The sequence below is a fragment of the Haliotis asinina genome, chromosome 2 (assembly GCF_037392515.1).
Source record: "Haliotis asinina isolate JCU_RB_2024 chromosome 2, JCU_Hal_asi_v2, whole genome shotgun sequence".
NCBI classification, from domain to species: Eukaryota; Metazoa; Mollusca; class Gastropoda; order Lepetellida; family Haliotidae; genus Haliotis; species Haliotis asinina.
Genome location: NC_090281.1, coordinates 22,743,033 through 22,756,949, shown reverse-complemented (window position 1 = coordinate 22,756,949; position 13,917 = coordinate 22,743,033). Strand labels below are relative to the sequence as shown.

The window sequence follows — 13,917 nt, the reverse complement described above, 5'->3', positions numbered from 1 at the left end:
ATATAATTTAGAATATCATGGATGTAAGTAAAAATATGCATATCATAGCACTGTAGACGTTCATCGCTCGTGAGCGTAAATAAATAATCAGAGTGTTTATAACCCGCCTGCTCAAAGGCACACAACATCTTTTCAGTATTGCCCCTGATAACCCAGACTGTCTGTGAGGCGCGAGTAGGTTATAGTCTCACGACTTATTTCACCGGGTACCCATTTTTTGCCGTGTGAACAGAGGCAATTTTGAACAAACTCACTCGCCACATGGTGAGGCCACCATGTTTATCACATGTATTTCATTACTGGGCATGACTGAAGCCCTAAAAAGTCAAACTGCCGTACATGGTCACCCATCCAAAGACTCACAGCACCCAGCCTTGCTTAACTATACCCGGATGTCACCGGAGCGCTATGCACAGGACCACATATCACTATTAGAGGAACCTGTCTGTGAACAACACTCTACTCAAATACATGACAAATGCAGTCAGTGCTAATCATTGTTTAGTTTAGATGCCACATTCAGGATATGTTACGTTTTCATGCATTTGTATGTGCCCTAAATAACCATTTTCCAGTATAGGTGAACAGACACATATATTCATCGCATTTGGCTTGTGGAATAATCCATATGTATGCAGTCACATACACACATACATATATATTATAGCTCGTAATTTTGGAACTAGTTAGCTGGAGACGACAGCAGTGGCAACAGTAACATGGCGATGACGACAGCTTCATACGACTACGTACGGTTTACATTTCCCGATATTCACGGACGGTCGAGAGGTAGAGTTGTGCCTGGTCGTCATGTGGAGCGTTGTCTGAAGACGGGAGTAACTATTGGAGTTGGTGAGTGTACAAACATCTTTCCTCAATTTTCCTCAGTTCCCCCGTTGCTTTATCAGAGATATAGCTTCATGAGATGTTCTTGGTGTTAACGATACATTCGGCAATCGCCCAGTCGTGTGACGTCGATATGTAAACAACTGACCAGGCAACCCCGTTAGTGATCTTATTGGATTCGATCCACGCATTTGGAACACAATGGTAACACCAACCAGGTCAGTGAGCCTGACCACCGGTATGAGTTACTGATCACCAGTTCTAAACTGGAACCCGTGAAGGCCCGGGTTAAAATAGGTCTTCAGCAACCCTAAAAGGCAACTATGCTTGTCGTAAGAGGCGACTAACGGGGTTGAGTGGTCAGGCGCACTGACTTGCTTGGCACATGTCATCGGTTCCTAATCGCGCAGATCGATGTTCATGCTGTTGAACACTGGATTGTCTGGTCTAGACTCAATTATTCACAGACCACCGCCATATAGCTGGTATATTGCGGTGCGGTAAATCTAAACTCACTCACTGACTCACTTTAAACTGGATCATCATCTCTTGTTAGTAAATTCAGTTCAGCTGTTTAACTGTGAAATACAGATAATACAGATGTAAATAACACTACAATTATTGAAGATGAAGAGAACCAAATACCCACCTAAAATATTTTACACACAAAACATATATTTATAGCAACATTTCCCACCTTCTTCACAGACATGTCGTTTTTTGTCAGTAAGATATTTGAAAGAATATTTAAATAATATGGTGAGAGTGAATGCACTCACGAAATATAAGAAAGATGTAGCCAATAAAGTCAATATTATCTTTAGCAGCTGGTCGCCAACGTATAAACCACCAGTCAAACAGTTCGTGAATCAGCTGGCTCTATATCTATGAAAATATTATTCCGAAGTGTTATGGTATTTCTTCCATGCACGAAATAAGCAAAAACAGCAAACAGGTTAGGCTAGAGATGAACGTCCTTGGACAAGGCCCGTAACAACAAGATGGTTAACGTTCTGTGTTGTTATGGTGCGTTACCAGTGTATTATTCTACTGAGGAGAAAGTGCTAAGTTGATGGGATGTTGTAACGATGGTTACAGTTAACAGGGCTCTATAAAGTACTGATTCTTTACAGTACCTGTTTCAGATGCGCTCATGCTCGGGAAATGGCTTGGAAAGGTGCATACAAACCTGGTCGATAGAAACAAAACATGCATAATCTGTATCCCTGACCTTTCAACTTTGAACGCCGTTACGTGGGATGGTGATGAGAAGATCAAGGTTGCTGAGGTCATCTGTGATGGCTACTGGTTAAAGGACAGAACACCGTTCACTGTTTGTCCTCGGTACGTGGCCAAGAAACAGCTTCAACGCTTGTTGGACCATGGATACAAAATCCTGTCTGGTTTTGAAATGGAATTTATGCTTTATAATGCAAGCAACCGTCCCATATCCAGCATCGACCTTATGAGTCACAGACTTCACTCAAAACACAGCCGCTTTCTCTTTACTCTTGAAAATGGAATGCATCATGCTGACGTGGATATTGAAAACTTTCACTCTGAATGGAATGCTGGTCTCTTTGAGGCAGTCATCAACGCCTCCTTTGGCATCAAAGCTGCAGATTCTGCATTCAAATTTCGAAATTGTATTCACGAAATTGCCGATAAGGAGGATTATCGAGTGGACATGACGTCCAAGCAACCTACAGGAGAAGTTGGAATGCATTTAAACCATTCTGTCTGGTCTGTCCAAAAAGGTGAGAATGCTTTTAGTGAGCCGAATTGCCCAAATGGATTGTCTGATTTTGGAAGGTGTTGGCTTGCTGGACTGATGAAACATGCAAGAGCACTAACTGCCTTTTGGTGCCCTACAGAAAATTGTTACAAGCGGTTACATCTTCCGAGGAAGCCAGGGACCATTGACTGGGATTATGACAACCGTTTGTCTTCTGTGAAAGTCAAGACAGACAATGAAAACCGCGGGGTCTACCTGGAGAACCGCATCCCAAGTGGCATGAGCAATCCTTACCTGACACTCGCAGCCACTATAGCTGCTGGCTTGGACGGCGTCTTCAAAGGACTAGATTGTCCTCCTCCTCGTCCTGAACTAACATTTGACAATCTATCCTCAGGTACACCTCTACCGTCCTCTCTGTCGGAGGCACTGCATGCTCTAGAAGCAGATAATGATATGGTAGACACCTTGGGAAAGGATCTTGTAGATTGGTTTGTTCTCCTTAAATCTAAAGAAGTCAGTATGAATTAATGAATTACTCTATGTCGTGATGAGGCCCCAGGCATTTACACAGAATCTAGCATAGCGAAGTATTACAGAGACACAGGAAGCGCCTGTAAAATCAGAAATGCAGATCCAGTTGACAGGTGGGGCAATGACTGTCAATGGTAGACTTCAACATGCAAAGTAATCATGGTGATAGAAAGTTATTTCACAACTGAAATGCAAGGCCCTTTACGCAGAGTAGAACTTGTCGGAATGGTACAGAGACACAGGGGGCGGCAGTAAGATAAAAAATAAATACAGTGGCAGTTGATGGTAAATGCAAGGTCCTTTACACAGAGTACAGCATGTCGGAATATTACAGAGACACGGGAAGCACGAAGTAAAATCGAAAATACAGACGACAGTTGGCAATAGAGGCAATGACTGACAATGGCTAACTCCAACATACGAAATAATCATGGCGATGCAAACGTATTTCACCATTTACATGTTAGATTAATTGTTATTTCATTATGACATAACATCAGCCGTTTACACTTATCGCGAGATGGAAACTCCCAGAAAAATTTGGAATGAGATGTTTTCTGAGATCATCGTAGAATGAACAACTATCTAGTGGGGAGTGGACCTCAGTTTCTATTACAGGAATAACAAAAAAGGGGGTACAATCTCTGATCTCTTGCAAGTCCTAATTTACGACCTTATTCAATCATGAGACTGTGGCTGGAGCATCTACGAGACCACAACAAATTTCAGTACACTTTCACTGGAATACTTGTGAGATAGCTCTCAAACTGGACGGTATTTTTGATGGCCTTATGAAGTCTTGATTTGGAGAACTTGTTTAGGTTATCACACCATATCTGTTTATGAATATCAATACATCTTTGTTTAATAGTTTGAAGAAAAAACTGATTATTTATAGTGTCCTGGTTGATCCATGCCAAGCCGAAGCCGTAAGAAAAAAAAAACTTGTTTACTTTCAAAGCCCACGACTAAAAGTCTCTTTTCAGGCAAATAAACATGCTTAAAAAAATATTGCTATCCAGATAGAGGAGTCTTACCCAATAGCTGATGTGTTTTTATGTTATGGTTTACTTTTAGAAAGTAACGTCCAAATTCACTCCGTTCAACCAAAGTCGGAGCTGACCTGTTCAAATACAAATGGTTTTATAAAATCTATCAGAGAGGTTTTCAGTGTCTTGTGGAAGACGTGGTATCCGTGGTAACGTCACTTCCGTAAGTCATTATAGGCATATACTTTTCATATAAAAAATGTGGAGCTGAATATGAAGTCAGCTTGTGACAGTATTCAACATTAGATGTGATGCACTGCCGAGCTTCATTAGCTTGGAAAGTAAGTGTTGTGGGAGGTCTTATACTCACGATCCAGAGCTGTATATGTCGACACCAAGGCATTTGTAGGAGGATACTATTTCATGGGTCTCACTTTTGAAATAGATTTTTTTCACATTTTCTTATTTGAAATAAGATTCTGTGAATCAATTTCCATAATGTCGGATTAGAAGAAGCACCAGCGATATGTTTGTAAACGTGTAACAGAACATCAAACTGACAATGTATGCTGTGCATTCCATTAGTTGTGGCCGCCAAGACTCATATTAACTTCCATCCTGAAGGCCATATAATCACTGAAGGCCATATAATCACTGAAGGCCATATAATCACTGAAGGCCATATAATCACTGAAGGCCATATAATCACGGGTGAGTATCTGTTGTTAATCAGAACAGTCTCATGAGATGTTCAAATATTGACCAAAATATTGCAGTACAACTCTGAAATCATTCTGGATGTTTTCGAAACATTTGTCAAAATGGTCCAAAGATCAGACTCATTGTCTTCTTGACCAAAAGTTGTTTAATTAATCATTTCATATGGAGATTCAAAAACACATACAAACAGTATAGTATCAAAAGTGCAATCATCTGATGGATGAGGAATTTGTTCTGTCGAGTATTTGTTATGCATGAACACATACAAGAAATATGGTATACATCCTCGAGTCCTCATGGCTATGGATGATGAAATAGGTTTGTTGTTGATACTATTATGCATGAACACATACAAACAATACAATAAGACTCGTGCCGTCACCTTATGTGTGGGGAAATAGTTGCTTCGTTTATATAATGTATGCATAAATACATATATAAAAATCTTACGGATGATAAAATAGTTTTGTCATTTATAGTTTGGGGGTATTATCACAGAATCCCTCATTTACTCAGGAAACCAGGGACAATAGACTGGCACCATTAGTTTTTGTTGTACACATACAAATACTGTAGTAATCTTATAGATGCGGAAATAGTTTTGTAGTGTGTATTTGTTGGCATCATCACAGGATCGACCAACTTCATGATCAGAGTGACAATACAGCAACTAGCAACAGCAACAGAGATGGGCACCTGTTCTGTTTGTGAAACGGCATCAGTGTCTCTCTGGGGGCGTGTCCATATAGGAAACATGGCTGGATCCTTGTGTGACTGTGGATGCAATGGCTGTGCACGTGTCCATTCAGTCGCCTATAAATAATCCTCAGAATGTTGTGTATATGAAAGTGCACAACTCTTCGAAGAATCCAGTAGCAAGCAATTTTCTTCTCAGTCTGGTCATCTTCCACTATTATGAATTAGCGTCATTTTCACACTGGGAATTACATTTATTTTGCCGTTCTGCCGACATCCTCTTTTTGACTATAAGCGCTACGGGATGCAACCTGTTGCTTAGCTTTCTTGTGAGAATTAATCATGGATCATGACAAACACAATCCCCTTGATATTTCCAACACAGTATTATAGGTTAATCTCCCTTACAAGGTAGATATTTGAATAATAAGGTCTGCGAGGGCTTTGTTTAAGTAACTACCTTAGTGAGGGTGATTAAACGGTCTACACCACGAGTGTATACTTATTTGATACGCTTGTAATGTATAAGGTATGATGAGGTGGGGGGGGGGGGGGAATAATTGCCCTATTTCACTATAATCTGTTATGCTAATATAACACTTCCGAGAACAATGGACATAACTTTCCCTAGTGTTTGAGCTGGAATTACTGGTCAACAACGTCACCCGTCTCAGTAGTGGTTTGCTACTGGTGGACGGTGGCAGGAATCTCTAAATCTTTACTAATTGCCTGATTAGTCATAACTGATAATAGTGAGGTGTCTGTGTCTGTGCATTGTTCTCACCTTGAACACAAACATATGAATACATATCATACGAATCCTAAATTTCTTCTTCTTTTCGATCCCGAATATTAGACATAACCCTGTTCATCTACATACAAATCTTCCAACTAATGCCGTTCGTTTGACTCGGCAAATCGGGTATATTGCATTTCCCTTCTTCTTCTGATATTCAATAATCTGGTCTTCCAAATATGTATGATCAGCTTCCAAAACCATGCATTACCATGGTGATTTCAGCGGACACACCCTGCTGACTTTAACCTACGTGTAAATGGTGATGATTCTGTCACCTATATACAGTCTATATTCCTCCAGGGAGACTATATACAGATGCAGATTATATCTGATTCCTCTTTCGTGGCATAATGCAAAATCCTGGTCGGGACCACACCGATCCAACAGGTAACAGATTAAAAATATCCACTCCCCCACCCACTACCTTAGTGAGTGAGTAACTACCTTAGTGAGGGTGATTAAACGGTCTACACCACGAGTGTATACTTATTTAATACGCTTGTAATGTATAAGGTATGATGAGGTGGGGGGGGGGGGGGGGGAATAATTGCCCTATTTCACTATAATCTGTTATGCTAATATAACACTTCCGAGAACAATGGACATAACTTTCCCTAGTGTTTGAGCTGGAATTACTGGTCAACAACGTCACCCGTCTCAGTAGTGGTTTGCTACTGGTGCACGGTGGCAGGAATCTCTAAATCTTTACTAATTGCCTGATTAGTCATAACTGATAATAGTGAGGTGTCTGTGTCTGTGCATTGTTCTCACCTTGAACACAAACATATGAATACATATCATACGAATCCTAAATTTCTTCTTCTTTTCGATCCCGAATATTAGACATAACCCTGTTCATCTACATACAAATCTTCCAACTAATGCCGTTCGTTTGACTCGGCAAATCGGGTATATTGCATTTCCCTTCTTCTTCTGATATTCAATAATCTGGTCTTCCAAATATGTATGATCAGCTTCCAAAACCATGCATTACCATGGTGATTTCAGCGGACACACCCTGCTGACTTTAACCTACGTGTAAATGGTGATGATTCTGTCACCTATATACAGTCTATATTCCTCCAGGGAGACTATATACAGATGCAGATTATATCTGATTCCTCTTTCGTGGCATAATGCAAAATCCTGGTCGGGACCACACCGATCCAACAGGTAACAGATTAAAAATATCCACTCCCCCACCCACCCCACCCCCACCCCCCACCCGTCTGCTATTACTCTGAAAGCATTAAGCATCTCATTTTTATACATTTAAGGGGTTTTTTTAAAAACACGCAAACAGAATCTATTTCACAACGGCAGGGGACAACGATGTCTCTTTTGGAGGCTTTCGAGACGGGAATCTCAGAGGCCACACTGATAGAAAGGAAAGTGATTTGGGGTCTTTGCGATTTTACTAACACACAATGTAGGCAGAAAATTCTCAGAGGCAGAGTAACCGTGGTTTGATCACGGATAATCAACAACAAACTGTTAGAGTCTCACTGGTTTGATGAGAACATTACAATTAACTAAAATGGCCGTAAAATATTCAAATACGCTTAACATTTCAAGGAGCTGGCAAACTCTCCGAAACAACTAGAATTATTCAAGCTGAGAGTTGAAATTCGGTAGAGAAATGTTGACACGCCAATAAGTTTATATTCAATTTGCTCCAGGCATTTTTATATAACAGATTGTAGTTTTCATTTCCTTAGAGAACCGTAATGCTATTAATGTACTCTTGTAAGGTACAGCAGTATTTGTATGAGTTAACATACCAGTGTATTGAAGATGCGGTAGGGGAACCAGTGGTGGATAATATGAGTAACTGCCTAATCCACTGAAGTGCCGTTAACATACAGTCTGTCCGGTCACACAATCGTCATCCCGGATTCCATTTTCTGACTGTTGTAACAAAGATTGGAATATCGTTTGTGAAGACACCTGGGATAGCATCGGAGATACCTGTGTGTCAGAACAAAGGTAAGAGGCGCATTTGTTGATAAAATCGTTTTTCTTTGTTCGATCACCTACAGCGATACGGCGAAGCATATTCGTCAACAGAAAGCTGCTTGATGATAGCGCACGTATTTATACATAGGTCTGCCCTTTTCATGAATCTTTATTTCTTGTCCTGAAATACGCCATGTCTACAGTTATATAAAGTAAACATGCAGACAAAAATACATTTTTAACAAGGAAGTGAGCTAACTGAGTACTTTGAAGTACATTTATAATCCACTGTTGCTTGCGGTTAATGGTAGTCCGGTTTCCTCTGTGCCTGTTCTGTCCGTGTCTTAAATAACAAGGTCTCGCGAGATTTCATGTTGCCGTGGGGACAGCGGAAGTGTCAATATGGCGCCGATAATTTGTAAACATGAAATGATGCTATAGATGCAGGTTCTCGTTGACATCTTAGACACGTGTTCTTACATAATTGTTAGTGATGTGGATTATTAAAATATGTTAGTGGCCGATTCAAAATATAGGTGTTAAACTGTCCCAAATTCTTATCGGCTGTAGTCGGAGATACTAAACAAGATGCCGACTGATCTGAAGATGGCAGAAACTAGAGCAATTCGCGTTGTGCCAAGCGGAAAGGTTTACCGTCAGATGTTTGATGCTCAGGTAAGATTTGTTTCCCGAACATTTTTTTAGAATAAATTAGCACCGATTAGACTTTTCCAAATAGTTGTACAGGTTTCTACTCTAGTGATACGCTCTACCAAATAATTCGACATATTACCAAGTTCTGCTGAGGTTATTCATTTGGTCTGTTTGTACAAAGATGTGTAAATGGTAAAGGACTTCCAATTATACACAGCTGACATTTGCGTACTTATGGTGTTATGTTCTTAATCCCATCTATAAGATATATTAACCTGACTCACGGAAACATGCTTAAGAAATTCAGTAATAAGCTGAATGATTTGAAGTCAAAGCATGTCTCAGAAAATGGAAAAACATAATGGGCCAAACATAATTAATCTAGATTATTCAAACTGTTGGTAATGAGTATATAGAATGCTGGACGCCTGCATGAGAACTGGATGAATAAAATGAATATTCAACTCAGCTTTATTCAGGAGCATATTAAGATCCAAGTATCTCTCATAAATTTATCAAAGCTGAATTATAGGTGCATTCTCCAGTAATAATACATTGTATTTAAATACTGAGATCTGTATCATAATTTTAAATATGGATGATTTTTCAAATGATCTTGAAGTACTTAAAGTTTGATCATGTTCATGACATAAAAGCCCAGAGAGCATGGCAAATAGTACATAACACAGAGAATAACTTCAAGTTTTAAAGATATCTGAGAATTGTATAACAGCCAATACATTTAACATGCACATCACTATCAGTGGTGTCAAACATATTTATGATGACAAATACCGATATAATACTATCACTGAGTAGATTGTTTACACATTTGTTGAATGCTTGTGGGTTTTCACCCAGTCACCAATATATACAATCTGTGTGATATTCCTTTTCCTATTATAACATGTATTGTATGTAGATCTGGGAAGTCACTAAAGCTGTTAACTTTATTCTAAATTACAGTTACCTCATTTCAGATCAGGTCAGTTTGTACAACAGGGGGTAACTTTCATCATAAATGTCCTGCGAACATTTTCAGGTTTGGAAACATAATACAAATCAAAGAAGAATGTTTCTGTGGACATAAAGAAAATTGGTGATATCATTAAATATTCTTTTTGTAGCAAAATCACTGAAGCCATGATTGCAAGGGCTTCAAGTCTCTCAGATGTACTCTTACACATTAATTACATCATGATGAAAAGTCTCCCATAACTGTTTGCTGTTCCCAGGTACAACTTAACAAGAGTCTGAGCAATGTACAAAGGAAAGAGCGCGTACCACATCCCCCAAGAGAGGGCACAGGGATCCCTACAGTACACTTGAGTCGTGATGAAACACAACATGGAATACTTGCAGATCGGCAGAAAACCTGGGTGGAGAGTTTCCCAAATGATCCTCATATGGAAAACCCTGTTCTTTACAAGTGAGGAAATGACTTTTCTACGTTGAACTGGTGTTTGCTTCAGACATCAAGTAACTGGATAATAGATACATGCTGTCTGAGTCATTGTGATGCTCTGGTAACTGTCAATACTTTGTATATACTTCATTGTTGAAGACTAGTGTTGGGAATTGGTCTAAATCTCATAATTGATGATTTGTTCATTACAACCAATCAATCATCAAAAATATTTGTTGTCATTTATCAAATTTCCCTGTGATGTTTGTTAATGCACAAAAAAATAATGAAAAACATGTAGTTCTTTGGGCTTTGTTTGCAAAATATATTTGCAAATTTGACATCTTTAAAGATTGACTGGTATCTGAAGAACATTCATTTCCTGGATTCGTTAAGATAAATTCAATCATGACTTTGAATGAGACTGTAGTGCTTATGAAATGTAAATTAAAACACCGACAAAACCAACTTTATTGAAAGATATTGTTAATGCAAACAAGTGTTCCGAAGCTATGTTCAGTTATGAAAAAACGTGATCAATTGCTTGGTCTTTTCATCACTGTGACCAATAATTGATTATTTCAAATAATCGGACCACCACTGTTAGATACATTAATTAGTCATATCCAACTAGTCTGCAGATGTTTTTACAGACTCATCCTGTGTAAAAATTCACTAAATCTGGGAATGACACAACCAGTACTTGCTAGCACTTGAAAGTTGTACGGTAAACTCAAATGAATTTGGCATGTTTGTAGGTGTTCAATCTTCTTGTTATGTAGGGGTCATGGGGAAAAGTGTCGTAAAACCTCACTCACTCACTCACTCACTCACTCACTCACTCACTCACTCACTCACTCTTGTCATGTAAATAAAACTTCCTACAATATAAGGAAATATTGTTTCTACTTTCAGACAATTCACCGAGTTCGTAAATGCTCGTCGTAAGGAAACAGAGGGCAGCTTGGCCAGCAAAGAAGTCCGAGGATTACCAGATGTTGTCGGTGAGGTTGCGTCTCTGTAGTATTGTGGTAATACGTAAAGCTGTACTAAATTGGGTACATTTACACTTTCAGCTCTTAGTTCATGTTACACTTAGAAAAAATAACCAGTTAAATCCTTCTTTGAGTGGCATTTAGAATTTGATTTCTGTAAAGATGATGTTTGTTCAAACAGTGCCAGCGAAGGAGGAGTCTGACATCATTGAAAGAATATCGGCCAGCAGGAAGGAGAGGTAAGACTGAAGCCATGCTGTGTGCTGGGGCAAAAGAAAGTTTGATAATACAGTGCAGTTGGCAATTTAATGTTTTGATATACTCTCTCATTAAAACTTTGCTGAAGTTTTATCTTGGTGTATACTGAACCAATGCTTGTATGAACCATACAGGAACATTTTTCAGACACTATAGGTAAATACTGTGGTGTTTTAGTTGGGGTGACTATTGATGGAAAATAAGTATTGCGATAATGACAGTCTATTGCAACATACTGTTGCGATAGTGATAGTCTGTTGAGGCCAACTATTGCAATACTATTGCAGTATTTTTTTCTCACGCAGTTGTCTCATTTGAAGTCATTCCCCAAATGAATGTATGATTTATATGAAATAAAAACAATCTAAAGTAGTTTCATGCTATTCTGATAACTGGCAAGAAACATGAAACCTAGATCAAGTTTGTTTAAGAGGTACCAGGGGCAGATACCTCTTTATCTAAATGAATAAATCTGGTAATTCCATATTTTGCACTGTGCATTTATCAGTTGAAGGCAATTGCAAAACTATCGATGGTCACACATACAATCGATGCATCGGTAGTTTTTTGTTCATCCCATCGATAAATTTCTATTGGAGACTCAACAGTTGCAATTCATCGATAGTTCGATGCATCCTTACAGTCGTATGTTTTAGTGTATAGTTAAATCTGTCCATGAAAGACTCTGTACTTGCTGCAGGTTATGGGTATATTGTAAGTTGTTTGTTCTGATACGCATCAACTGATGTATTGCAGACATGAACCCATGAAGGTCAAGGTTAGAACCGATCTTCAGTAACCCTTGCTTGTATTAAGAGGCACCAAACAGGATCGGGTGTTCAGAATCGCTGACTTGGTCGACACACGTCATCACATCCCGATTACATAGACTGATGCTCATGATGTTAGCCAAGGGGTTGTCTGGTCCAGACTCGATTATTTACAGACCATTACCATATGCTGGAATATTGCTGAGTGTGGTGTAAAACTTAACTCACTCACTCATTATTGCAGACATGAAGCAGCAGTGGAGGACATGCGTCAGGAGCTGAGTGTCATCAGTGCTGTGAGTATCATCACTAGTACTGCAGCAGTATTTCGATAAACCACTTGTCAGTTATAACATGTAGTTATCTGAAGCAAGGTTTTTATTAGTTTTAAGTGTCCTTGCTGGCATTACGTGGGTCTTGTGAAGTAATTGTGTAAAGTCATTGTAGTCTTGTGGAGGAGGACACTGGGAATTTTTTTCTGCATTCTTTACATTGTGCATACTAGGTGCATATTCGAATGTCAGGTAAAACCCTGCAGTAGTCATTTCAAGTGCTGTCTTGGTCTCACTATGCAGTGTGATAATTCTACCTAGCTAGACAATAAATAATCAATCAGAATTGTAAGCCCCACCACAAAACACATGACATCACACAAACATGGCATCATTTAGTACCATAATCAAGAATCCAAATAATTGAGGATACTTCCTGTTGAGATACATACACGTTTTTTGCTCACATTTCAAGCACTAGTGATTTTTCTGTCCAAGTGTGACACATGAGACACTTAGTTGTTGTCCACTTTCCATTGGACCCCCCAATGCATTTACATACTTCTTAAATTATTTGTTGAATGGAAATCAGCTATGTATGTTTGATCCTAGAAAATTAAAATATTTCATTTCACTGTCTCATTTAGCATTAATATATTTTTCAGACTATCATGATTTTACTACTGAGTCTTTCTATCTCCTCTTTTTCACTCACCACGATTTCCTTCTAACAAGGGTTGACCTGTTTTGGGGGGTACATGGCAGAGAACTTACTTTGCATCAGATGATATGGATCATCGCTTGCTGGCATGATATACCTGGCATCTTGCTGATTGCAAACTCTGGTAAACTGCATTCATAAATTAAGTCTGCTGATGAATATTTCATATTTGCAAGGCAGGTTATTATCTCAATGTTTATTCCGTATCAGGAGCTGGAGCCCCGTGTCCTTGAGCTGAGTGAAATAACCTTGGCCAGACTGGAAGAGGATGATGCAGAAGTTGCCAAACTGTTAGCTACCATTGAGAAGGATGAGGTTTGTCATGTGTCCTCATATCACTTCAGCATGAGATAATAATGGGCTATAGTAATTCTGCAGTTGGAAATCTCTACCCTGAAGAGAAATTTGCCAGTACCCCACAATGATTGTCAGTGAGTGAGTCAGTACTTATTTTAGACAGTATTTTACATTGAAAAGAAATTATGGTTCAACAATGTCACCAAATAACCATCCAAGTAGTAATCTCTTTGCAGTAAATCTGAATCAGTGTAAGTGAAAACATTCCGG

At 39.0% G+C, this 13,917-nt stretch overlaps 2 protein-coding genes across 2 annotated transcripts in view; both read left to right on the top strand.

Annotated features, from left to right (window-relative positions):
• Positions 1-719: 719 nt before the first annotated feature.
• On the top strand, positions 720-3,112 carry LOC137271645 (lengsin-like). The gene is made up of 2 exons (XM_067804080.1): positions 720-852; positions 1,992-3,112. The coding sequence occupies exons 1-2, from the start codon at positions 720-722 to the stop codon at positions 3,110-3,112; spliced, it is 1,254 nt and encodes a 417-aa protein (XP_067660181.1).
• A 5,521-nt stretch (positions 3,113-8,633) lies between these two features.
• Positions 8,634-13,917, top strand: part of LOC137273405 (coiled-coil domain-containing protein 180-like) — a 92,750-nt gene continuing 87,466 nt past the window's right edge. The window contains exons 1-6 of the mRNA XM_067806065.1: positions 8,634-8,950; positions 10,165-10,358; positions 11,250-11,338; positions 11,511-11,568; positions 12,602-12,653; positions 13,561-13,665. Of these exons, the coding sequence (XP_067662166.1) occupies positions 8,864-8,950; positions 10,165-10,358; positions 11,250-11,338; positions 11,511-11,568; positions 12,602-12,653; positions 13,561-13,665 (585 nt within the window). The 5' untranslated portion in view covers positions 8,634-8,863. The remainder of the gene's footprint in view (positions 8,951-10,164; positions 10,359-11,249; positions 11,339-11,510; positions 11,569-12,601; positions 12,654-13,560; positions 13,666-13,917) is intronic.